The sequence below is a fragment of the Galeopterus variegatus genome, unplaced genomic scaffold, assembly GCF_000696425.1.
Source record: "Galeopterus variegatus unplaced genomic scaffold, G_variegatus-3.0.2 Scaffold5812, whole genome shotgun sequence".
NCBI classification, from domain to species: Eukaryota; Metazoa; Chordata; class Mammalia; order Dermoptera; family Cynocephalidae; genus Galeopterus; species Galeopterus variegatus.
The window spans coordinates 78,867-104,452 of NW_007731923.1; the positions used below are offsets into that span (position 1 = coordinate 78,867).

The following is a 25,586-nucleotide window of genomic DNA, read 5'->3' on the forward strand; positions in this document are numbered from 1 at the left end:
TTGTAACAACTTCAAAAAAGTATAGTTGTTATATCTTCTTCCCCCACCCCCCCACCCCGGTTTTTTTGTGAGTGTGTATGTGGGTGAATTAATTTGTTTATTTTTAGCGTCCACCAATGAGTGAGAACATGTGGTATTTCTTTTTCTCTGCCTGACTCGTTTCACTCAATATTATTCTCTCAAGGTCCATCCATGTTGTTGCAAATGGCCTAATAATATTGATTTAATCAACACATGTTGTACACAGGTGATACAGTGTTGACTACCATCACCTGTGTACAACATGTGTTGATTAAATCAATATTATTATACAGTGTTGACTACCATCACCTGTGTACAACATGTGTTGATTAAATCAATATTATTATACAGTGTTGACTACCATCACCTGTGTACAACATGTGTTGATTAAATCAATATTATTATACAGTGTTGACTACCATCACCTGTGTACAACATGTGTTGATTAAATCAATATTATTATACAGTGTTGACTACCATCACCTGTGTACAACATGTGTTGATTAAATCAATATTATTATACAGTGTTGACTACCATCACCTGTGTACAACATGTGTTGATTAAATCAATATTATTATACAGTGTTGACTACCATCACCTGTGTACAACATGTGTTGATTAAATCAATATTATTATACAGTGTTGACTACCATCACCTGTGTACAACATGTGTTGATTAAATCAATATTATTATACAGTGTTGACTACCATCACCTGTGTACAACATGTGTTGATTAAATCAATATTATTATACAGTGTTGACTACCATCACCTGTGTACAACATGTGTTGATTAAATCAATATTATTATACAGTGTTGACTACCATCACCTGTGTACAACATGTGTTGATTAAATCAATATTATTATACAGTGTTGACTACCATCACCTGTGTACAACATGTGTTGATTAAATCAATATTATTATACAGTGTTGACTACCATCACCTGTGTACAACATGTGTTGATTAAATCAATATTATTATTTGTTTGTTATTGATTTCTAGTTTTAATCCATTGTGGTCTGAGAAAATACATGGGATAGTTCTGAAAAATATTTACCCAGTCATAACACCGAAAACTTTGAATATTAATTTAACAAAAATCTATACTGGTAAGGTGGGAAGAAAAGAAGCTCACGTACACTGGGAAGCAGGGGAGTGAGAGAGCTAAAATCATCACATTTGAAATTAAGTCAGTGGAAAACATCCAAACCAAAAAATTAATAAATAACAGATTAATGAAGTTTTTTCTGATACATGAAAGTAATAAACACTAGAATAAATAGGTAATAAAAAAGGGTGATTCTCTCTTTGCCACATCTACTGCAAGAATGAAGACCATTCTCAGCAATCAGACTGTCAACATTCCTGAAAATATCGACATCACTCTGCAGGGGCACACAATTATAGAGAAGGCCTTCAGAGGGACCCTGTAGAAGGACTTCAATCATATCAACGTAAATCTCAGTCTCTTTAGAAAGAAAAAGAAGAGGCTCCAGGTTGACAAATGGTGGGAAAATAGAAAGGAATGGACTACTGTTCACATTATCTGTAGTTATATACAGAACATGATCAAGGTGTGTTACACTGGGCTTCCATTACAAGATGAGGTCTATGAATGCTCAGTTCCCCATCAATGTCATTATCAGGAGAATGGGTCTCTTATTGAACTCTGAAACTTCTTGAGTGAAAAATACATCTGCAGGGTTTGAATGAAGCTAGGTGTTGCTTGTTCACTATCTCAAGCCCAGAAAGATGAATTAATCGTTGAAGGAAATGACATTGAACTTGTTTCAATTTCAGCTGCTTTGATCCAGCAAGCCACAACACTTAAAAAACAAAAATATCAGAAAATTTCTTGATGGCATTTATGTCTCTGAAAAAGGAACAGTTCAGCAAGCTGACAAATAAGATCTAAGACTTGTCCAGCTACAGAAACAAGCTACAGGAAATTCCCAAGACATGTTTGTAAATGCTAATGATGGAATAAAAGACCTCTATTCAAGGGGGGTGGGGAGAGATTGCGTAAGTGGCATAAACAGTTACAATTTGTAATAATGAATATGCTAATAATATTGATTTAATCAACACATGTTGTACACAGGTGATGGTAGTCAACACTGTACCCCCAAAATATGTATAATCAATTATGCTTTAATAAAATAAATAAATAATAAAGACCTCTATGGATGAGGCCTTTTTCTTAAAAAAAAAAGGGGGGGGGGGCAGTGGAAAGTGATTGCCTCTGAGGAGCAGAATAGGAATAGAATATAAGAGGTAAACAGAGGACAGCTGTTTTGCATATAAAACTATTTGACTTTTTAAACCAAATACATGTACTACTTTGATAAAAATTTAAATAAGAGTAACCAAGAGTAATTAAATTAGAAACACATATAAACACACACAAATAGTACTAACATACTTTGTGGATACACAGGAATTTTTTTTTAAAGTACTAAAATATGGATAGGAAAGATATATAAAGTTAGAAGAGTAGCTATCTAAAAGGGAAGAAGAAAAGCAGGCAGCAGTGGCCTGTACCTGTAGTGCTTTATCTCTTTTTTAAAAAAATTAGTAGCAAATACGACAAAATATAACAGTTAAATCTAGGTGGAAAACACCCGGGAAGTTCTTGTATATATCCCGCTATAAAAAGAGCTCTGTAAGGATAGGCGTTACTTTATTTTGTCTACCTATTTTTCTCTATCTGTGCTTAGAAAATGCCTGACATTTAGCCATCTCCCCGCCCCACATCTGCAACCAGCCCAGCAATGACCACTGAGCCACCACTGGAAACACCCTCAGCTCCTGAGCTAGGGCTTCAGTCACACCCCCCTGACATCTGCATCCAGCCCAGCAACAACCAAGCCACCAGTTGAAGCCCCCTGGTCTCCCCTGCCAGAATGGGGGGATGCCATGGGCCTCGACCATGCCCTTCCTCCCTCCTCCTCCTCCCACACTCTTTCCCTCCCTCTTTCCTTCTCCCCCTCCCTGCAACTGCTCTGCAACATCTTAGAATGCAAAAATATATATATTAATAAATTTAAAAAATAAAAATGAAATAACACACTGTCCCCCACAAAAATATAATTAAATGTTAAAAGAATAAAATAAAGCTCAAAATTTCTCTAAGCGGGAAAAAAAAAAGAAAATACTTGGCACAGAGTAGGTACACAATAAATACTTGTGAAGTGCATAAATTATTCCCTGTACTTCCTGTGTATTTAGAATATTTCATAATAAATTGTTTAATAAAAATACATATGCTTTATAAAAAAGCTTGAATAATTTATAAATATATACAGTAAAAGGTCTTCTTACCCTTTTCCAGGGATAACTTACCACTTTGGTGTGTATTTTCCAGACACTTTCTAAATACCACCTACATGGGATACTATAAGTACTATTTTACAGCTTGCTGTTTTCAGCACAGTTTATTTTTTAAATTACTGAAAAAAATTTTTTGAAACCCAGACTCTATCATTCTTAATTCAGTCCATTCTCAATAGATCATGTGACAAATCTGCCTTTAAATTTATGACCACAATCTTCAAAAGTTTGCCTCTGGTGCTGCCCAGCAAACACATAACTCCATTGACCCCTCCTCCTCTAGAGGACTTATTTAATAGTCCTTTTTATTTGAATTTCCAATACTGTACCTCCTTTCCCTCAATCTTAGCTGATGATCTTCCTTCAAGTTTCACTGAGCAAAGAGAAGAAAACAGGCAAAAGCCTACACAAGTTCTCATCATCACATCTTCCAAACCTCCTGTATCTGTACCCATACATCCATTATCCTAAAGTGAACACTTCCACATGGGCTCCTATTTTCTACTCAAGGATATTGCTTCAGCAATTCTCCCTGCTCTCCCACATCATCAATTTTTCCTTCCTGACATTACACTAAGTGAAATAAGCCAGGCAGAGAAAGACAAATACTGCATGATCTCATACATATGTAGAATCTAAAAAAGTTGAACTCATAGAAGCAGAGAGTAGAATGGTAGTCTCCAGGTGTTGGGGAGTGGAGGGGAGAGAAATAGGGAGATGTTGGTCAAATAGTAAAAGTTTTAATTAGGATGAATAAGTTCTGGAGATCTACTGTACAGCATTAAGACTAAAGTTAGTAATAATGTAGTGGATACTTAAAATTTGCTAAAAAAGATCTTAAATCTCACCACAAAAAAGCGGTAAGTATGTGAGGTGATGGATTGGTTAACAGCTTGATTTAATTATTTCACAATGTAAACTTATATCAAAACGTCACATTGTACACCATATATATACATACACAATTTTAACTTGTCAATTATATCTTAATAATTAAGTAGAGGTGGGGGGAGGGGAGATAGGGGAGAAAAAATTGATATGTGTATTGCATTACCTGAGTGAATGAGTCAACGGAGGATACAGCAGCATTACCTACAGGAGTCTGCTGAGCCAGACTGTCCAATAATTCCACTGAAATTCCAATCTGAGCAACAGATGGAGTTCGGACAATATTCATGGCTCCAAAAGGGTGTTGACTTCCTTCTCCTGCAAGAAATTAACATGTGCCACTTATTTCAAATTTACCTTCTATTCACACAAATTTCCTTATTATTAAATATGTGAAGAAACTCTGATCTATAGACACTAAAAAGTTTTCTTATGTGCAAGTCTGTCTCTTTTCAGATAAATGCAAAAGGCTACTCAGTTTTTAGCATATTAACAAAGAATAAAAGAACTAAAAGTTTCTCACCAGAAAAGTAGTTGTTACTTTTCTAAAACTTATTAAAACTACTACAGCTAAGAACAACAGAATTAGAGAAAAATGAATAGGAATTAACTAGACAAAAGACACTTAACGCTAACTCTGAAGAAATGATACTTTTAAAGATTTTTAGAACTAGTTTTAACATTCTCTGATTAGTCCACTAAAGAAAGATCTTTAAATTGCCATTATTACCAATAAACAACATGGTATATTTTACTAAACACCATGGGTTTACCCACTTAACACTTGATAATCTGTTATCAAACAGACAATAAAAAAATTGCAGCTTATTCATAAAAAATGTTCAATAACTTTTCTACTGTATACAAAACGATATTATTAGGTATACATCTGAGCTACCACCTCTAAGTGCCAGCTAACTCATACATGGGAAATAAAGACAATTTTATTAATCTATATGACATAATTAGAAAAGTTACATCTGATGAAGGAAAAAAATCATATAATGAATAGTTTTGACTGTTTCTATATGACTACAAAATGTTTAATCAAATTCAGATGAACAAAAATCTAAGACCACACACACTAATAACTGACATACTCACTGCAAGTATCAAAATTCTTAAATTTTCAAGTATATAAAAACTTTGAGAAATAAAACTGCATTTTTCCATGCTTTAAACACACACACACACACACACGCACTCCCTTTACTAAACATGACTGGTTCAAGTTTTTTTCAATATTTTAAAATTATTTCCTTTAATTTCCATATATTTGGGAATTTTCCAATTTCCTTCTGCTATTTATAATTTCACTCAGTTGTGGCTGGATAACATAGTTTGTTATGATTTCAGCCTTTTTAAAAATATTGAGAATTGTTTACGTTGGTCTGTGCAGGAAAATGTTCCACGTGCACTAGAGAAGAGTATGTATTCTGCTGCTGTAGAGCGGAATGCACTATATGTCTGTTCGACCTAGTTGGTTTAGTGTTGTTTGAGTCTTCTCTTTCCTTAATGATCTTCTGTTTGGCCATCCTATCCATTATTGAAATAAGGTACTGGAGTCTCCAACTATTATGACCTGTGTACAAGTATTTCTCCCCTCAATTCTGTCAGTTTTTGTTTCATATATTTTTGAGGCTCTATTGTTACGTACATAAATGTTTATAATTGTTATACCTTCTTGATGAATTGACCCTTTATCATTATACAATAACCTTCTTTGACTCTCATAACAATTGTCTTAAGGTCTATTTGGTCTTATTTTAATATAGCCACTCTTAGTGCAGCCACTCAGCTCTTCTGGTTATCATTTGCATGTATCTTTTTTCATCCTTTATACACACACACACACACACACACACACACACAAGATATATATAATCTTTGAATGCAAAGTGAATCTCTTAAGACAGCTTATAGTTAGGTCATGCTTTTAATATATTCTGCCAATCTTTGCCTTTTGAGAGTTTAATTTTTTATTAAATACTTACAAGTGTACCATTTTAGTTTCCTTGTCATTTCTTTTACTATATATGTTTTGTTATTTTCTTAATGGTTGCAGAGGGGATTACAATTAACATCTTCATTTATAAAAACCTAGTTTGGATTATACCTAATTTCAATAGTATACAAAATCCTTGTGCCTATATAATTTCCTCTTTCCCTTGGGTTGTGTCACAAATTATCTCTGTCATGTGCCCACTAATATAGATTTATTTTTTTGTTTTATGCAGTTCTTTTAAATCAGAGAAGAAAAAAGAGGTGTTACAACCAAAATGTACATTAGAACACTTTTATATTTACCAATGTAGTTATTTTTACCAGTGTTATTTCTACAAATGATTTTGAATTAGAGTCAAATTCCCTCATTTCAACCTGAAGGAGTCTGTCAGCAACAACTGTTTTTGTTTATCTGGAAAAGTTTTATTTATTCTGGCAGCTGGCCAGTACAGGATCCAAATCCTTGACTCTCTGCTGTTCTCAATAAGACTCTTGGTCTCAAGGCACCAGGCTCTCCCAAGTGAGCTAACTGGCTCATTACTGAAAGATGGTTTTGCTAGATATAGAATTCTTGGTTGACAACTTTTTTCTTTCAGAACTTTATGTATGTCATTCCACTTCCTTCTATAGTCTCTGATGAGAAACCAGCTCTTAATCTTATTAAGGATCCTTGCACTTCATAAGTTAGTTCTCCTGATGCTTTCAAGTTTCTCTCTTTACTTTTGACAGTTTGATTGTACGTCTTGGTGTGTTCATCCTACTTGGAGTTCACTGAGCTTCTTAATTGCATAGATTAATATTTTTCATCAAATTTGGGAAGCTTCTGGGCATTATCTCTTCAAATATTGTCTCAGTCTTTTCAGGCAGCTATTAACAAAATACCACAAATTAGGCAGCTTACAAACAATAGAAATTTATTTCTCACAGTTCTTAAGGCTGGAAAGTCCAAGATCAAAGCATTGGCAGATTCAATGTCCAGTGAGGGGCATTTTCTGGTTCACAGAGCCTTCTTGGTGTCCTCACATGATGGAAGGGCAAGGAATCCCTCATCACTCTTTATAAAAGCAGTAATCTCATTCATGAGGGCTCCACCCCCCTGGCTTAGTCACCCCATAAGGCCTCAACTGCTAATATCTTGGGGGTCAGGATTTCAATATATGAATTTTGGGAAGACCTAAACATTCAAACTACAGAAAATATTTTCTCCACCCCTACTCTCTCTCCTCTTCTCTCCTTCTGTGATTCCCATTACAGTGTGTATGCTGTATATGCTGGTACATGGGATCATATCTCTGAGGTCTAAACATTCAAACTACAGAAAATATTTTCTCCACCCCTACTCTCTCTCCTCTTCTCTCCTTTTGTGATTCCCATTACAGTGTGTATGCTGTATATGCTGGTACATGGGATCATATCTCTGAGGTCTCTAAGGTTCTGTTCATTTTTCTTCATTATTTTTTCTTTCTTCTCTTCAAACTGAATATTTCAATTAGCTTACCTTTAAGTTCAGTGATTGTTTCTTCTGCTTAATCAAACCTGCTAATGAAACCCCCTAGTAAATCTTTCATTTCAGATACTATACTTTTCAGCTCCAGAATTTTAGCTCCTTTTTATAACTTTTATATTGATATTCTCTATTTGATGATACAACATTCTCCTGGTTTCCTTTAGCTCTCTGAGCATAATTAACAGTTTACTTAAAGTCTTTGTTTAGTAATTCTAATGTTTATGATACCTCAAGGACAGTTTCTGTTCATTTCTTTTGTGAAAGGCCTTACTTCCTTCTTTGTTTGCCTCACAATTTTTTGTAGAAAACTGGACATTTTGAATATTATAATGTGGCCAACTCTAGAAATCAGGTATTTCCTCCTAGTCAGGGCTTGTTGTTGCTGTTTGTTGTAATTGGTTCCTTATTTAATGGCTTTTCTGAACTAATTCTGTAAAGTCTCCTTTCTTTGTCATGTGTGGCCACTGAAATCTATGTTCCATTAGTTTAGTGGTCAGCTAGTGACTGGAAAGAGATTTCCTTAAATACCTGCAACCATAAAATTATCCTAGTCTTTGCAGATGAGCTCTGTGTCATGCCTTCAATACTCAGATAGGCAGTTTACAACTCTGCCTTGGCCTTCACTTCCTGCTTGTACAGACCCTCAATCTCAGCCAGAGGGGAGAGTGTAGGACCTTTTCAGGTCTTTCCTGAATATGTGCATAGCTCTGGGCATGCATGGCCCTTTCTGATCACGAGGAATATGTAAGAGAATTTCAAAACCCTATTCCCCAAAGCATCTCATTCCCAGCCTTTCCTCCTAAGCTTTTTGGTTAGTCTATTGTTTGCCCCAGCTCTTGTCCTTTGTGGCAGGCAGCAGCAACTAATACATATGTCTGTAAATGTTTTTTACAAACACTGTCAGGATAGTCATTTCAGAACTGGGAGAGTTCCAAGTTAGGTAAGGTAAAAGCAAATCTTCTGAACCAGTCTTCCAGGAAGCCACCAGACAGACAAAACCAAGTTAATTACAATTCTTTGTGAATGAAGTCCATCCTGCTCCCTGTACCAGTACGAAGAACTGGACCCTATTATTTTCAAGGATACCACTGAGCTGGGGAGCAGGGGATGGGACCAGGTTAAGTTAAAATGCCTCAAAGCTCACTGTTCTACTTAGATTCAGAGTTTTTTCTTGATTGTTTCCCTGGTTGCTACAAGATTTTGGTTAGTTGCCAGAGTTTTGAAAATTTGATTCTGACAGTTTTTGCCAATTTGGGGGGTTCTTTTATGGAGAGATGGATTTTTTGAGTTCCTTACTCCACCATTTTATTTGTTTTAAACCCAGAATTATGCTAAGTCCAGAAAATGCACTGATGTCTGCCTACCAGGTTACAATGATCCCAATGAAGAAAAGGGGTTCAGTACAATCTTCCATTGCATTAGTTCTAACTACCTAAAAAGTGGTCTGCCTAGGCAGAAAGGCTTCTCATCTCTGACCTGCATCTTTTAATACATATAAGCTTTTGGCAAATGAGGGAGGCCTTAAGTAAAACTGGAGAAGACCCATTGTAAGAAATGAAACAAGGAAATATTATGGGGCCGGCCCGGTGGCGCACTGCTGTAGTGCGCCGCTTGGGAAGTGTGGCGGCGCTCCCGCCGAGGGTTCGGATCCCACATACAGACCGGTTCCCGCTCACTGGCTGAGCGAGGCGCGGGAGCAACACCAAGGGTTGCGATCCCGTTGCTGGTCCCGGTCCGGTACGGGGGCGACACTGAGGGTTGGGATCCGTTGCCGGACACGGAAAAAGACAAAAAAAAAAAAAAGAAATATTATGATTTTTTCTTCATTTTAAAGCTCTGTGGTACTAAGACAACTTTTTCTTTTTTTTTTTTTTTTTGTGGCTGGCCATATTAAGACAACTTAAGGGGTAAAATAAAAGACTCAAAGGTCTTCAGCAATTTTTAATATACATTTTTAAAGATATCCATTGTGCAACCAAATCATTCCTTCAGTCAATCTTATTTTTGAAATGGGCTTGACATAGTAGTTTATACCCCCAAGTACGAAGATCCTTGTTTACAAACCGTAAAATAAAATACTGGAAAGAGATATTGGAACACAATATACAGATTTACAGTTGGTATTTAGTTTTGGATCTAACAGCCAAAGGAAAAAGAAAAACACAATCAGTTACATTGAATGTCTTTGTTAAAAACAAACAAAAAATAGAGGAGTAAGCAAAACATCTAACATGATCTTAAAAATATATATACATTAGACCAATTTCTCAACAACATTCTAATAGTAAATGCAGTAACTAATTTCTTAAGACTGTTTCTCAAAGTATCCCTCCTTCTTGTAAGTCAAGAGCCTAACAAAGCACAACTCAGAGAAAGAAATTCTACAGAAATCTAGCTCTTTAAGTTTACAAGGAAAAGTAGTCATCATTTACTATCTGGGTTTAATAAAACCTTTAAAATAAATATATACGTATTTTACAAAGAATGTTCAGAATAAAGAGATAGTAGAAAATAACTTAATTAGAATTTTTAAAAAAATATTTAAATACAGCAAACCCAGATATTCATTCCACATTTTCCTTGTTTTTAAGTTAGATAGCTGAAATGGGCCATGCACTCTGAATACAACTGCTCACCGACCATCATGGATGAACATGGAACATGTCCATTTTATAAATCTTTTAAATCAGTTCTCCAATAGGCTCAAGATTATAATTACTTCTTGTTCTTTTTTGGTATACACACTGTCAAAATGCAATACTTGAAAGCTTGAAATTTTGAAACCACCAATGGTTCATAATTTGTTGAAGTAAGTATAGCCACCCCCTTTGATCCCTAATTTGCAAAACATTCTCATTTCAGATTTACTAACATTATTTAAAATGATTAACCCAGTGATTTTTTTTTCATTTTAACACCTATTTCCTTCTAATCACCTCTTACACACCCACTTTCAGCATGTATCCACTTACAAACCATATCCAATTTTTTAGCACAAACATAAGAGATAAAAGAATACCAGCAAAAATTCTTTTACTACATGTGCAAGATGGTAGCACAAAATATTGTGACAGATTCCTTCTTCTTAAATGACTGACTAGATAGAATACCATTTTCTTTTGCTCCGTAGAAATATACTGTACAATCATCAGGTTTTTTTAGTTGAGAAAATTCATATGACGAGATCATCATCTGAAGATTCAGTCTGAGATTTTGCTTATATGACCAACTTAACCATCATCATTAGCATAGAATATATCTACCTCTTTGTATTCATTTCCTGATTTGTCTAATAATTGTGATACTTCTTCCTCTAATTTTCTTCTCTTTGCCATTATGAACAAAATATTAAAAAGTATAAATTCTACATTCTGTTCAATAAAATCTAAAAGCAGACCATAAAGATGGTGTCCCCAGTCTCCTGTTATATTTCTTTAAAGATGGCATAATCCTTTGTGTAATGCAGTACGAAAATTTTAGGTTAATGCAATGAAAAACAAAGGTCCACAAGCCAAATCTGGCTCACAACCTATTTTTGTACAGCCTGAGAGCTAAGAAAGGTTTTTTAAATTTTAAAGTGCTGTTTAAAGAAAAATATGCCACAGAGACCAGATGTGGCCTTCAAAGCCTAAAGTATTTACTATCTGACCCTTTACAAAAAATTTGCCAACCTGTGCTCTAGGCAATTCCATCATTCTTTCATTTTCTTATTATTTCAGCCCTTATTTTTTAGCATAGTTGAGAACAATTGATGAGCAATGATGAAACAAATTCCTGGATGAAATAACAATATATTTCCAGATATAGGAAAAATAAAATAACTAATTCCCCAAATGCATCTTAAATTTAAAATGATTCAGCAGACCAATACGATAAAATGAATTTTACCAATAAATAAAATGAATTTTATTCTATTAAAAAATACATAAGGAATTGTTCTCTCTGTTCTTTCAAAGACCTCTACAAAAGAATAAAACTAATGAAATATCAATCCTTCTAATAGTTAAAAGTGCCCAAAAGACATCTGTATTAATTCTACTCTCTGCATTTTGCTTCATCTGATAAATTCAAGTATCAAGTGCTATCTATCCTTTATGATGACTTATTTACTTGGAATCAGTTAACACAAAAGTTTTTCCAGTTCTATTTTGATATAGAATCAAAGCGAAATAAACCAAATCCTACTCAGTAGGGGGGAAAAAAGGTGCTCAAAAGAGAAAGTAAAAAACTAAAAGTCTGTCCACTGATTAAGTTACTGTAGGTGTGCATAGCAGCAAAGGGATGAGGACTAAAGAACAGTTATGGGAAAAGAAGTAATTCACTGTGCAGTGGCATTTGAATATGATGGTGTGCTATAAAGGTACATAAAAAACAGTTTAATTATGGGCCCGCCAGGTGGCGCACTGGAGAGTGCGCCGCTTGGGAGTGTGGCGGCGCTCCTGCCGAGGGTTCGGATCCCATGTGGTGCGGGCGCAATACCGAGGGTTGCGATCCCGTTGCCGGTCAGTAAAAAAGACAAAGAAGAAAAAATAAAAACAGTTTAATTATGCCTGCTTAAAAGTGTTCTTAGTATTAAATATAAAAAGTTAGAAATCTAATATATATTTCTAAAACCTGTTTGCTTCATTTCTGTTGATAGCTTGACAAGCCTGAAATTACATTTTGACTAATGCATATTCTAAGAGCCATGTGACTCTCAAAGGTTTATCCACAATAAATATTTTAAACCAGATAAAAATGATCACATATCTGACACTGTAATATGTCTGAAATGTACTTAAAGAAGCAAGTAGCTAAAATCTACCACTGTGCTCTACATATATATATGCTCAAGTATATAAAATAGTCCCTACTCTTAAGGAATTTACATTCTAATGGGGGTATTAGACTCTTAGACAGGACTAGATTCATTACTTGGGTGATTTCTAATATCCATTCTAGCACTGACATTCTATGATTTTATAAAAACATAATAACCACTTATTAAGCAACAAACTGTGTGAAACTATCATGCATTCTGCATATGTCATCTCTAATGTTCACAAAAACACCTGTCTTGTGGGTATTATCTTTGTTTTACCTGAATTCTCCTCTAAGGTTAAATATCTTTGTCAAGATTACACACCCAGTAATGAGTATCACTGAGATTCAGAACAGGTCTATCCTCATTCTAATTCATTATACCACCTATTTATATCAAATTCTATGGTATAATCTCTTAATGGATTTTTATTCATTACTTACTTCACAATAAAGCCATTCAAGAAAGCATGTAAAGAAATGTCACAAAGTCAAGGGTTCCCATTCTTGCTCAGTAGCTCCACTTCATGTAAATTGACTAACAGTAGCATCTTAAGCTTTTGTTGTGCTTTCTGATCCCCTTGACAAGCTCAACCCTATTTTAAAATGAAAACTATAATTAGTTTAAAAGTTTCATCCTGGCAACTAAGCTGGATGAAATGAGGGACCATAACTGCCATACGTAGAGAAAGCTAAAAGTGGTGAAATTAAAATATGGCAGCAAGCCACAAAAGAAAAGAGTGGAATTACAAAGAAGAAATTCAAACGATGATTTATAAAACTCTAATTTTAACACTTCTTAAAAATTCTTCTTTTGTACTAAGCTTTTTTTCATGGATATTTTTAATGTTACTGTTATGAAAAACAATGAAAAGGGAAGCAATTGTGCCAGATTAAAGACTAAAGAAGTGTAACAATTAATGCAATCCATGATCCTGAATGGATCCTAGATGGAGAGAGGGGGGAACTGTTATAAAAAGTCATTATTGAGACAACTGGCAAAACTTTTAATGCAGACTGTATATTAAACAAGAGTATCATATCAATGTTAAATCCGCTAAATCTGATCATTATACTGTGGTCATATGAGAAATAGAATACCATTGCTCTAGGAAACACATGTTGATGTATTTAGGAGTGAAGGAGCACGTCTACAACTTATTCTCAAAAGTTTCAGAACAGTCGTGGCTGCAGGGTTCTGGTGAAGCCTGAACCACTGGTCCTGTGCAGAAATGCTTCAAAGCAGTACTAAAAATGTTTGAGTTCCCCTTATGCCCTACTATAGCCAAGTTTACCAGGAGATCTAGGTAGGAATAGGGTTGACGGGCTTTATCGTTTATAGTCAGGAGTGCCAAAAATTAAAAGTAAAGCTTTGAAAAGTTCAAGTTGTGCACCTGCTCATGCCATCATTAACCAGCTTTACTTGTAGTACACATGAGATGAAACGTCAGTTTGTAAATTTAAGTAAGTTGTTTTAGATGGGGACATGGAACATTGCTGTATAGTTGTACAAGTTCCATTTACTTCACAGTGTAAATAAATGTATCTGTGAGATGCAAAATATATATATATATATGTATGTACAAGGGGTCTTCAAAAAGTTCATGGAAAGATTTGCATTATCTTTCATTCTATTTTTCCAAACTTTTTGAAGTACCCTGATAGGTGTGTATATATATATATATATATATATATATATAAATAAAATGTAGCAATAATCAATGAATATGGGAAAAAGAGTGTAAGGGGTTCTTTGTACTATTCTTGTAATTCTCCGCTAATTAAAAATTGTTTCAAAATAAAGTTATCTTAAATCTCTAATGCAAAAAATATTTTAGTATATCAGAACTGTTATTTCCAAAATTTCATTCCAAACAAATGGTATCCTACAGTAGGGCCTCGTCCAAAATAAAGTAAAAACCCACCATATGATGCCTAATTTACTCTGAAGGCCTGAAACAAAAAACAGTAGTCATTTTTCATAACAAAAGTATTCTACAAAGCTCTACCACATTACTCATTCACATAAACATATATCTCCCCTTTCTGATGTCACAGGTGATTTCAGCAACTATTTCTTATTCTTCTGTTAAGTATAGTCATATATTAAAATGTGAAAGACGCAATAAAAAATATTTTGAAAGCTCTACATAAATGTTTTTATTATATCTGACCTAATGTCCTACTCCCCCACCTGCTCTTCCAATCTCTGCCTCTTCTGTTTCCCATTCGCCTTATAATTCTCCACTGTAGATGGCACTGGAATTCTCCCTGACTGAGGCATTGAGCCATTTCCTCATTGTCTCTTGAAACACTTTACAAATAGTTAACCTACAGAGAAAAGGAAGGTTTTAAATTGAATTTTGTGTATATGAAAAAGTATGGGCATGTGACTTAAACTCTTCAAATAGTATATGAACTCTACAATTATTTATCTTTGAAAGAAAAATGCATGTAAACACATAACATAGATTTTTTTCAGTTACTTGGTTTTGGTAAGAGACACTGGCTTCTCCTTCCATATGCAGAATCAAATTTTTAGACCTTAATTTAAAAGATATTGTACTCATGTTCCTAATATATCATGAAATAAAATTTCCTAAAGTTAACTTTGCATGACATTCATTATTCGTAGTTACAGATTTTAACAGACGTTTCAGTTGTTATACCTGGAAACCAGTATTCAGTTGACCCTCTACCTGAATGCTGAAGGGACTGTCAAGTTTTCTTATGCATTTTATGATTTAATGATACTACTAAGTCTAGATACCACCTTTAGAATTCAGGTAAGACATTTTAAGAAAAAATTTCAAAAAGCACTGTGACAGTAATATAAAACTAGAAAGAAATACTTAACTATATGTGGATAATGGATTTCTAATTCTAAATACAGGTATCTTTTGCATTAATGAGATGGACACACATCAGAAAAGCAGGCTATGGCTAGTCAAGGGACTTCACCGGGAAAATTAAAGATATAGTTCATGGAGAAAATGCTTAGGACAACCTGGGCCTAATCATGAAATGCTTCTCTGGACCAGATTAAGTCAAAGCAAAAGTGAGTAAATAATCCTTTTTGCCTCTGCTATTCAACTCTGAGAGATGTGGAAATTCCAAACTTTGTGTAAAATATGCAGAGCATACATAATAGAAAGCTTTTGGTTTCCCATTATCTGATTCTTTTGCATGCTATCAAGAGCTGCCATATTGAACTTTGGTACAAAGATGATGAGAATGGAGATAAATATCTTTAATTCAAAATAAATTACCAAAATGTGACTTTTGCCCTAAAGTTTTTTTTCATTATATTCATAATATCATTAAGTAGACTGGAGATGAGACCCTATAAAAATTATCAAATCCAGTTTCATAGTTGTCAACTGTAGATGTTTATTTCTATAATATTAATTCATGGAACACTATGAAAAGTTAATGAGATGTGTATTATAATCCCTAGAGAAACAACTACAAAACTAATGCAAAGGTATATAGCTAAGAAATAGAAAACATATGGATTAAAAAAATACTCAATCCAAGAGAATACCAAAAAAGAGGGAAAAAGGAAAACAGAAGATAAAAATTTAAACCTAACTATATAAATAACATTAAGTATTAATGGACTAAACACCCATTAAAAAGGCAGAGATTGTAAGATTTAAAAAAAAAAAAGGCAGCACCAAACTACATGATGTTTATAACAGGCAGACATTTATGTTAAAAGTAAAAGTATATCTACATTAAAAGAAAAAAATACTGCGTACAAGTACTAATTATAAGGAAGCTGGAGAAGCAATACAAGCTTTAGACAAAGTAGACTTCAAGACAGTAGTATTACCAGAGATAAATTATGAACATTTCATATTGATGAAAGGACCAATTTGTTAATCTTAAACAAACTCAGAAAACAGAGGAAGAGAGAACCTCTGTTATGCCTTTTTTTGTTGTTACTTCACTACACTCTTATCACTTCTATTCAATGTTGTACTTGAAGGCCTGTATAATGCAATCTGGCAAGAAAAATAAATCAAAGGCATAAAAATTGGAGAAAAAGAAATAAAAGTCCTTTTCATAGACAAAGTGATCATCTATATAGAAAATCCTAAGAAGCTACTAGAACTAGTAAGGGAGTTTAGCAAGATACTCAATGTATATTATCCTTTCCTTCATCCTTTAGGATACAAAGCCAATATACAAAAAATCAGCTGAACTTCCATAATACCAGCAACAAACAATTTGAAAATTTAAAGTATGTTCAGAGATTTACAAAAAAAGCCAAAATGCCCAGCAATTGGTAATCAAACCATAACGTATCAACAGAACGTAATACTATGCTACCAATTTAAAACAGAAAAGAAGTAGGTGGACCATATCCTCTAGATCAGTGTTTCTGAAAGCTTCTTGTCACCTTTTTCCTTTTAAATAAACATAAAAATTTCGTCTTCTATTCCCACCCCATCCCATCTAAAGATCAGAATGTATCTGTTCCTCATTTTACTTGATTTAATAGTTAAGGGAAGAAAAAGAGAAAAAAAGAAAAAAAGAGAACTAAACATTTAATACTTTTTGAACACAGCAAAATTTCATAACCCCTTATGAAATTATATTAAGTAAAAATGGCAGGAAACAGAAGTTAAAGAAACATGAACTATATATACACATAAAATAACGTGAAGGAATTTGGATGTTTATTTCTCCTTAAATTTGCTTCAGGAGAGGAAAAGACCTATTACACTTAGAATATTGAACTAAAAATCTAAGTATCTAGAGCCTAATTTTGAGCTCTAATCTAGAGTTGTATGTCAAGAACACTCAAGCTTTCTAGATGTCAAGAGCCTCAACAGTAAAAGTAAGGAATTAGATTAAATTATTTGGGGCCTTCCATTCTAATACTCCCTGGCTTAGTCTGTTATACTTGGCAAGGATATGCTCAATTAATTTTTTATGTAGTACCAAGTACACTGTACCTTTATTATGACTCTCTAAAAACTGCCATGACCATCGTGATCCATTATCCACATTCAGTACTCTTTCTCCAGGCCTCCTATAGCATTTGTTTTAAAGACCATTTTAATCCAGGAAGTCAGTTCCACTTCTAGAAGTTTCTTCTATAGAAATTCACTGCTAAAAAATATGTACAAGGATATGTGTAAGAATATTGTAGCATTGCTAGTAAAACAAAACAAAACAAAACAAAAAAATGGAAATGAGCCAAATTTCAATCAATAGGAAATTAACTAAATAAATTATGGGACTGCCATACAACATAAACCTATATCTATACATACTGCCTAAAAGCAGACTCTCCAAACAAAATAATCAATCTCTCTGAAATTCAACTCTTGAAAACCAGTACTAATAATACCCACCTCTAAAGGTTGTTGTTAAAGATTAAATAGATAATACATGTGAAAGCCTAGCACAATACACTGCACACAAGCAGATATTCAATTTATGTTACCCTTCACTTATCCTTCAATCATTAAAAATCTTCCTAACTGGCTTCTCTGTCTCTAATCTAATAAGATTCTCCAAGCCATCCCAGACAATAATTTTCCTAAAACATCTTTTTAATATCATTCTCTTGTTCAAACACTTGCCTACCAGAAAACGTTTAAACCTCATGTAGAATAACCATCCACACAACAGTTACCTATACTTTTAAAATCACTTCACTTTTAAAACCTCACCTCTCCCCTCAAATATGAACCTACCACACCACCCTTAAAAGTCTTCACTGTCACTTTAAAGTGCATCGTTGCATATTACTACTTTTAGGACTTTATCTCCAAATGAAATTCCCATCCTATTTCGATCCCATCCAAATTTTACCCATACTTCAAGTTCATGTTCCAGTGTAATCTTCCATAGATATGTTCTCATTTATTTCAACTCATTATTCTGCTTCCTCTGAACACTGTCTTGGAGTTGTATTTTAATATTCACACACACACACACACACACATATACAGATCACAACTAAGAGCAGGCATCAATTTGAATCACATGTGCTAAGATATACAACAAAGTCTCAACAACATAAGCAGATACTTTTTCTCTTCTGTAATTTATTTAATAGAAATGCCTAAAGTAATTCCTAGTATATTTCCCAAGTTTCCACAATGTAAATAGACATTTTAAGAATCATGGTATAGTAAAAGACCTATAGCACCTATACACGGGTATTTCAAAAAGTTTGTGGAAAAATAGAATCAAAAGATAATACAAATCCTTCCATGAACTTTTTGAAGATCCTTCATACTATAGTACCTGCAGCATCCCACTTTTTTAACAAAAGTTCTATAAAAACAAAATTTGATTTTGTTATATTCCCTTATATGTACTAACTTGAGTTTGCATACACTTCCTATAATGTAAAGAATCTCTTTACATAGAACCCCCAGTTTTTCATAATTCTTTATTAAGTTTTAGGTTAAATGTCTCTTTCACTTTATAAAAACCAAGCATAGCATCTAAACACAAAATTGTAAGGGATTTACTTAAAACTTTCCAAATTCTCCCAACTACCAAATTTTATCTCCTAAGCACGTGTCAGTTTTTTTGTTGTTTTGTTTAGGATTTCTATATCTTCTGTTAAAAAAAAAAAAAGAAAGAGCTGCTAACACCAAGGTCAAGGGTTCAGATCCTCATACCAGCCAGCTGTCAAAAAAAGAAAGAAGTTTCTACTTTTTTGTTAATAGCTAAACCTTCATTTTATATTTTCAAATTTAGTCCTATCTTAATTCTTAACCATCTCCTACAGACTATAACAGCATCAAGACAAAAATGTTGTATTTATCACATAACTCCTTTTCAGAAGCCAAGAGTCATCTCTCAAGCAAAATAAAAACTCACAGTGGCTGGTTTCATGACCCTCTAACAACGCAATTCTCCCAGGAGAGCTCTCTTAATCATCCCCAACCAAAACTGTTCTGTGCGAAATTAAGAAATCTGTTCATCATCCAGTACAGAATCATAAACATTGCCAAAATTCCTTAAATGAAATTGTCTTCACTCCAATAACCCTCTACCTTTCCTGCTCCCATAAAATTCTGCTAGATGTGTTACTTAATAAACTCTTAGTTTAATCATAACTGCCTGAAGTTACTTCAGCAAGTCCTTTCCACCTGATCCACCTGATATATCAGCTAGGCTTGCCCAATATAATCAAACTTAAACCCTAAGGCTTGAAAGAGCACCTCATAGGTTGAAAAATATAAATCCATTACAAATCCACGTATTCTTACATTTTAATAAAAAACACCATTTCCTGCAATGAACATTAGGTCTCATCTTTTATATACAAATTAAGAATTCTAATACTTTAAATATTCAAAAAATGCTTTTCCAAACTTACTAGTAAACAACCACCCAAAGTATTTTAACAGCATTTTATCACTTGTTTGATGCTGATATGCATTGTCTCTAAATATTTTAAGCTTCTTTATTTTTCATTAATAAAGCATTATGCTTTACCATCACAAGTATTGCCTTGAAAATTTGCTTTTATGGAAAAACAATCAATAGCTATATTATAATGGAAATGATAAGACACTATTTTTTAAAAGTGGGAGAATAAAAGAACTAGTCTTATTATCATAATGGAGATAAATCCATTTTCCCATACTAGATCGATTATTACTCTGGGAATAAGTTTTAGACTGTTTTATCTAACTCCACAACGGAAAATATATCTCACTGAGAAATTATGATTTTTAAAAGTTTTGGTTACAGTAATTGGATTAATTCATTTTTGATTGTTGAGTTTTGTCCAGATTAGATGAAATAACCCAGTAAGGAAATGTCTGGGTTCTTTGAACCTAGAGTATCTCTTCAATCTCTTAAGTGTCACATGAGAAAAGGGGAGACAGCCAAAGGCAGTGCAAAAAGAACAGAAAAAAGCACTTGTCACTGTTTCCAAAGCATCTCTTGCAGGGAATGCACTGTTGATCATAAATGAAAAGAGATGTTGTCCCCATTCCAAACTCAAAATGTTGACAAAGGTGTGGCAAAGATAATAGAAGGTAAGGTACAGACAATCAAATGGACAACTTAATTGGTATGTCTTCAAAAACCACCAATGTTTCCTGGTCTACTGGCTGTGACCAATATTCCAATATTCACCTTAATCAATGCATGAGTTTGGGTACAAAACAAGCCTGCTAAATTCTATATTTTCCAACTATGTAAAAGGTTAACAGCTGGCTATTAGCCAATTGCTATACAAACAAAACCTACCAATTTATATTTAAGGCACTACTATCATCATGCCCCACAGGCTTCTCAAACCCAAACTGAAAACATCATCTCTCTCTTCCCCCAAATTAGTTGCTCCTCTTCCTGTATTGTTTATTACTATAAATATTTACCAGTATCCATCTAATCTTTCTATCATGTCTTCCAACTACTGCTTAATTGTTAAAACCATAAAAGTATATTTCCATTTATTTCTTTCCTCTTTAAAAAATCAATACATAAGTACTCATGTATGTTTATATTTTACTTTAAAACAAAGTAGTTTGATAGCTCCCAAGTGAACATCAAGTAAACATGCTTGATGAATAGATGCAGAAAAATGTGTTCATGACTTTGTCTTTTCAACAAATGCTGCTTGAACCACTGGACATCCATTTGCCAAGACAAAAAAGAAAGAGTTTTAATAGATACCTTGTACTAAATACAAAATTTAATTCAAATAGGACCCAGATATAAAAGTAAAATCTAAAACTATAAAACTTCCAGGATAAAACCTTTGTGACCTTGGATTAAGGCAAAGATTTCTTAGTCACAACATCAAAAGCACAATCCAGAAAAGAATAAACTGAAAAATTTGACTTCATCAAAATTAAAAACAAAGACTGAGAAAAAGTATTTTCAAATCACATATCTGAAAAAGAACTTGTAACAAGGATATATATACAGAACTCTCAAAACTCAGTAAGAAAACAACACAATAAAAAAATAGGCAAGACTTAAACAGACATTCACCAAGGAACATATACAGACAGCAAATAAGCACATGAAAAAACGTTCAATATCATTACTCATTAGGGAAACGCAAATTAAAAACAGAATGGAATATAACACAAACTGTTTTGGTGAGGATGTGGAGGAACTGGAACTTTACTGTACCACTGGCTGAAAGGCAAAACAGGAAAACAATCATGCTGGAAAATAGTTTGACAGTTTCTTAAAAAGTAAAACATTCAAGTACCATATGATCCAGCCATTCCACTCCTAGGTATTTCCCCAATAGAAATAAAAGTGTATGTCCATAAAAAGATTTGTAAAGAAATGTTCATAGCAGCTTTATTTTTATGAGCAAAAAAACCCCGCAAATGTTCACCAGTAAGTGAACGGATAAACAAATTGTGGTATATTCATACAATGGAATATTACCCAGCAATAAAAAGGAATAAACTACTAGGGCCAGCCTGTGGCTCACTTGGGAGAGTGCGGTGCTGATAACTCCAAGGCCAAGGGTTCAGATCCCTATATAGGGATGGCCGCTTAGCTCGCTTGGGAGAGCGTGGTGCTGACAACACCAAGTCAAGGTTTAAGATCCCCTTACCGGCCATCTTTAAAAAAAAAAAAAAAAAGGAATAAACTACTGATATATGCCACAACATGAATGACCATAAAAATAATTATGATGAATGAAAAGAAGCCAGGCATAAAAGAGTACATACTGTATGACTTCATTTATATAAAACTCTAGAAAATGAAAACTATTTTATAGTGACAGAAAGTAGATCAGTAGTTGCCTTCAGTTGGGGATGAGGAAAGAGAGAGGGGATTAGAAAGGAGCACTAGGAAACTTTTAGGGGCAGTGGATATGCTCATTATCTCGATTGTGGTGATAGTTTCACAGATGTGTAGATATATCAAAACTTACCAAATTACATACTTTAAATATGTACAATTTGCTGTATGTAAATTATACCTCAATAAAGCTACTAAAATCTGTTAATGACAGAAAAGTAAATTTTCTTTGTTCTTTGGAAGATTTCTTAAGAAAAAATAAAAGCTATAAAATATCAACATCTGCTTAAAAAGGAAACTGAAAAATTAAAATTGGGTCCAGTAAATTTTGATGGTATATTAATGGTTAGAATACACCAGATATAAATCTAAAAAAGTCAAAAGGTTTGTAGAAAAATAAAATTAAAAGACAATACAAATCTTTCCATAAACTTTTTGAAGTACCTTCATATACACACACACACACACACACCCCCACGATTTCGTAATTCTTTTAAAAAAAACTTGAATTACTTTTGAAAGATGCTAGGGTATCAACTCATTTTTTAAACATTCATACATAAAGCAAAAGAATCAAGCATTTGGGCCGGCCCGTGCGCACTCGGTAGAGTGCGGTGCTAATAACACCAAGGCCCCGGGTTCGGATCCCACATAGGGATGGCCGGTTCGCTCACTGGCTGAGTGTGGTGCTGACAACACCAAGTCAAGGGTTAAGATCCCCTTACCGGTCATCTTTAAAAAAAAAAAAAAAAAGAATCAAGCATTTGGGCCGGCCCGTGCGCACTCGGTAGAGTGCGGTGCTAATAACACCAAGGCCCCGGGTTCGGATCCCACATAGGGATGGCCGGTTCGCTCACTGGCTGAGTGTGGTGCTGACAACACCAAGTCAAGGGTTAAGATCCCCTTACCGGTCATCTTTAAAAAAAAAAAAAAAAAAAAAAAAAAGAATCAAGCATTTATCTTGCCTTTCCTATTATGACTTTACCCCTGGATAACCAAGTAGTAGATATGCAAGTTTCTCTTTCTAGCTAATAAACAAAATGCCTAGTCTACTACGCATTGCATATAAATGGCTGTTAATTTCACACACACAAGATAACTATATATGTGCTTCCTGATAGAAAAACACCACCACCTATAATAATCCTGCAAAAGAAATTTTTTAAATAAATTCTTATAAAACCTCTAAATCCACCTAATTTACCAGAAATAGAGGAAAAAAAATTAAACCTTTGATTTTTGTAAATGACACCTGAGAGACTTATCAACCAACTGCAATGTAAGGACATGGATGTTGACAAAGTATTTTAAAATTTTATATAAATATAAAACGTTTGAAACCACTGGGAATCTGACACAGATATTCAATTTGATATTAAAGAATTACAATTTGTTTTTAGGTGTGATAATAGTATTATATTTTTTTTTTAAAGACTCTTGTCTTTTAAAGACACATACTAATACTTTTATAGATTTCATGTTGTTTTTCTGGCATCTGCTTCCAAATAACATGAAAAGGGAGAAGTAAATGGGAATCTAAATGAAGTAACATTATCCATGAGTTGGTCATTTTTAAAGCTGGGCAATGAGTAAAATGGAGTTCAATAATCCATGTGGTCTGCTTTTGTATATGCTTGAAATTTTTATAATGAAAAAATTTTAAAAATAAGATATCTGTTCAATTTATTTTGTAACTATTTTATATACATAGATATAAAAACACTACAATTGGCGTAGGTCAAATTTCCTCTCATATTGTCCCTGGCGTTTTTTTGTTATAGAGGTTATATTAGGTTCAAAATATAAGCCCAAGTAACTTTGCCTCTTTCCTATTCTCTGAAAGTTTATAAGATACAAACAATTTGTTTCTTAAAGGTTTAGCAGACTTTGTAAAACCATGTAGGTCTTATGATTGTGTGTGAAAGGGAGAGGTATATTTTTAATTACCAATTTTACTTTTTCTTTTACATTATATATTCAGGATTTCAATTCATTCGTGAGTCAGTCTTTTTTAGTATATATTTTTTTTCTAGAAAATAGCCAATTTCATCTGTTCTTTTGTCATTTCAAATGTATTGGCATAAGACTGTTCATAAATTTTACTTAAATCTCTTATTCATTGTTATGGCTCCATTTTCACATTTTTATTAACATTATTTCTGCCTTTTTCCACAATACATCTTTCTGGTGGTTCTATTAGTCTTTTTCAAAGAATCAGATTTTGGTTTCACTGAGCCTCCCTACTGCTTTTCTGTGTGCTCCGTCATTTCTATTTTTAGCATTATTATTTTCTTTCTACTTTCTTTGGGTTGCTTATGTTAAGTAGAGATTTCAACCTCTCTTTTCATACATTTGCAAAGCCTATGAATTAATCTCCTGGTACTTCCTTATCTGCATTCAAAAGGTTTGATATGTGATATTTTTGTTCTGGTTTCTGTATAAGTTTAATTTCCATGATCATTTATTCTATGATGTATGAATTATTTAAAAATATTTTTAAATTTCCAAACATGACAATGTTTAACTTTTGACTTGTTAAGAACATTACATTGCGGGTTGCATATTAATTATCTACCATTTGCTGCAACTTGCTTCATGACCTGGGATGTAGTTGAATTGCATAAATTTTCTGTACTTAAAAAATGTATATGATCTAATTATTAGTTGCAGGGTTCTATAAATGTCCATGAGCTCACACTTGTTAACTCTTTACTCAAGACTTCCATGTCTTTACTAACATTTTATCTGTCTGGTTTATCAATCATTAAGAGGTATGTTAAAATATTAATTGTAAGGTTATCTATTCATTATATAAATGTCAATAGTTTTTCTTTATCTATTTTGAAGGTATGTTACATATACACACAAATTCATGACCTTTACCTTTTCCTAGAAATACCTAATTCTTCCTAGTGAATTATCTCATTCTGAGTGAGTGAATCTCTTTATCCTTGATAAATAACACTTTTGCTTTAGTCTAATTTTTCTTAAAATTAATATACTTTTGTGCCAGCTTTCTTTTGGTTCCTGTGTTAGAATGTTTCAGACCCATTACTCAAAAACACCAAGGTTGGCCAGTTAGCTCAGCTGGTTAGAGTACAGCTTTGTAATACCAACGTCAAATGTTTGGATCCCAGTACTGGCCAGATGCCAAACAAACAGAATTATGACTCATTAACAGCAATATAATTATCTTATTTGCCCCCCTTTAAAAAAAAAAAATCTCATCCTTGAGTCTCCATGTTTTCGCTAATAAGTTTAATCTATTTACAT

General features: G+C 33.6%; 1 protein-coding gene across 2 annotated transcripts in view; it reads right to left on the minus strand.

Annotated features, from left to right (window-relative positions):
- LOC103605436 (chromosome unknown open reading frame, human C11orf73) overlaps positions 1–25,586 on the minus strand; it is a 52,184-nt gene that overhangs the window by 4,678 nt on the left and 21,920 nt on the right. For both annotated transcript variants that reach the window (XM_008590022.1, XM_008590023.1), the window contains exon 3: positions 4,410–4,561. In XM_008590022.1, the coding sequence (XP_008588244.1) occupies positions 4,410–4,561 (152 nt within the window). The remainder of the gene's footprint in view (positions 1–4,409; positions 4,562–25,586) is intronic.